Source organism: Typopeltis vanoorti, chromosome 19, assembly GCF_054136105.1.
Source record: "Typopeltis vanoorti isolate ZY-2024b chromosome 19, IOZ_Tvanoo_1.0, whole genome shotgun sequence".
Taxonomy (NCBI): domain Eukaryota; kingdom Metazoa; phylum Arthropoda; class Arachnida; order Uropygi; family Thelyphonidae; genus Typopeltis; species Typopeltis vanoorti.
Genome location: NC_143567.1, coordinates 112,297,981 through 112,300,268, shown reverse-complemented (window position 1 = coordinate 112,300,268; position 2,288 = coordinate 112,297,981). Strand labels below are relative to the sequence as shown.

General features: G+C 33.5%; 1 protein-coding gene across 1 annotated transcript; it reads left to right on the top strand.

The window, feature by feature from the left end:
- The first annotated feature begins 584 nt into the window (after window positions 1-584).
- On the top strand, window positions 585-1,340 carry LOC150096447 (serine/threonine-protein kinase pim-2-like). Its single transcript, XM_090409069.1, has one exon. The coding sequence runs from the start codon at window positions 585-587 to the stop codon at window positions 1,338-1,340; it is 756 nt and encodes a 251-aa protein (XP_090265195.1).
- Window positions 1,341-2,288: the final 948 nt, after the last annotated feature.

Genomic DNA, 2,288 nt, shown 5'->3' with positions numbered 1-2,288 from the left:
ATCCATGTTGATATTGAAGAAACCTTAGGAACGTTTGATGGAACTTATCTTGTTTTGCGACCCTATGTTGGTTTAATTTGAAATGTCTATTATAGTTTGGAGATAATTGTTTGGAGTTTAGGTACAAAATCATACACAGAGAAAATAATTAATGATGACATTCCACTCTTCGGAATTCTCTCAAGAGTGGAATGCTCATCGTGTGTGAGCCCGCGATCAGTGTAAAGAATCGCTTCGTTTGTATGGACGGTGTAAACATTCACAATTTGTGCATCAGTGTTTACAACTAATGTGTTCACTGTAGCGATAGATGATCGAGTGAGCGAATATATGGACTATAACTTTGATGTACGCATTCAAATTGCTCCACACGATTGTCGAAACTGTAACGACAAAGAATTGCTGAAGTATTATTCTGATAATTATTATTGGTGATAATAAATTTAAACACCAACCCAAACATATATACCTCGTGAGAAAGCCTTTATATTTCATATTGGAGAAAGTCAAACAATTTAAATGACTATAAATAATGTTTTCCAGAAAGTACAGCATCACTGAAAGTTGGTGTAACTGAGTGTAAAATGTCTAACCTGTTGGGTGATGGAGCTTTTGGTAAAGTGTACGAAGGCAGACTTGACAAAAGATCTGTTGCAGTTAAATATATATTAAAAAGGAATGTTTTGTTTTGGAGTTATGAGAATCAAGATATCCCTTTGGAAGTAAGTATTCTAAAATTGCTAAATGGAAAAAAAGGAATCATTTCAATTTTAGATTGGTTTATTACTAACGATCACTATGTTATTGTGATGGAAAGATTCAGTCATGGAATGGATGTTTTCCAATATACTGAGAAGCACGGGCCAATGAATGAAATATTAGCGCGTGATATATTTCAACAGGTGACTCAAGCTCTTCAAGTATGTTATGAAATGGAAATTCTTCACAACGACATAAAGGAAGAAAACGTATTGATCGATGAAAAGACTCTAAAAATTAAATTGATAGATTTTGGATCAGCTACCAAATGTAGTAATTCAACCATCGCTTGTCATTCCCTAGGAACTACTTTGTTTAAACCACCAGAGTGGATCATCGATCCAGAGACTATTCCAGACTTGTTGGCTAATGTGTGGATTTTAGGTACCTTTTTCTACACAACAGTTTGTACAACAGAACCTTTTAGAAATATTTCTGAAATTCGTGAAGGAACTGTTCGTTTTAGAAAAAGTGATTTATCTGAACAATATAAAGATTTGATTCACAATTGTCTTTCTTATTTACCATCGGAACGTATTTGTTCTTTTTCAGAAATTTTACGTCATCCATTTGTTGAATAAAGTTTCATGTATAAATTGCGCAAGAGTTATTCTAATCCACGAAAAAAAATTTCTATTATCCTTATTGCAATTTTAGGAAGTATATTGTTTACGTTCTTAATGTTGAAATATGCTGTTTGTTCCAAGAATAATTTTTTTAGTTTTAGTGCATTTCGATGTTTACCTGATCAGTGTAAATATTATAGTATATCAGTGAATAAAACAGATGAAGATGATCACTTTAGTTATTATAGAAATGGTATTAATTGTGTGACACAAAGAGAGACACAATGTCAACCCCCATATGCATTATCTACATCATTGGGTTGCGAGATGCCACAATTATGTTTAAACAAATTTCCTAAATCAAACGTCTATGCTAGTGGTAATAAGTGGTCAACCATGTTTCCCTCATCTGTGTTTGCCGATTTAAAGGATAAGACAACATATTTTGAATGCGACCGCAACCAACGCCCAATTAAACGATTCCTCCCACCTGGTCAATTGATCACGTCTGATTTTCAGAGAAGAAATGGATGTTCTGAGCATTTGTTCAAAGTCCCAACAGACAGTTGGTTCAATTTTTATGACTGTACTCTCCAAAAGTTAATCGAATGCCCCAGTGACTCTTACTACAATGCATTTGAACAGCTCTGCAAACCTAAATTGAAACCTGGGTTCCAGTTCGATGGATTAGTCTTGTATAATTTAAAGATAAATTTCGAAAACGAGAAACTTAAAGCATGTTCGTCTACAGATAAAGTGTTTGTCGATAAATATAATGCATGTGTAGATGTCCCATGTAAATCAGTGGCATTTATTAAACAGATAGATTATAGCAAGGCAAAAATATATTTGAGTTCGCAAGAAGTATGTGAACGAGATAATATTGGAGAAATTGTTTACAAACGTGTGAAACTTGAAAATGATTTTAATTTTTTAACTCAAAGTCGTGCCAATTGCCAGTTC

Coding starts and splice junctions, on each gene's coding strand:
- LOC150096447 (XM_090409069.1), top strand. CDS start 585: ATGTCTAACCTGTTGGGTGATGGAGCTTTTGGTAAAGTGTACGAAGGC.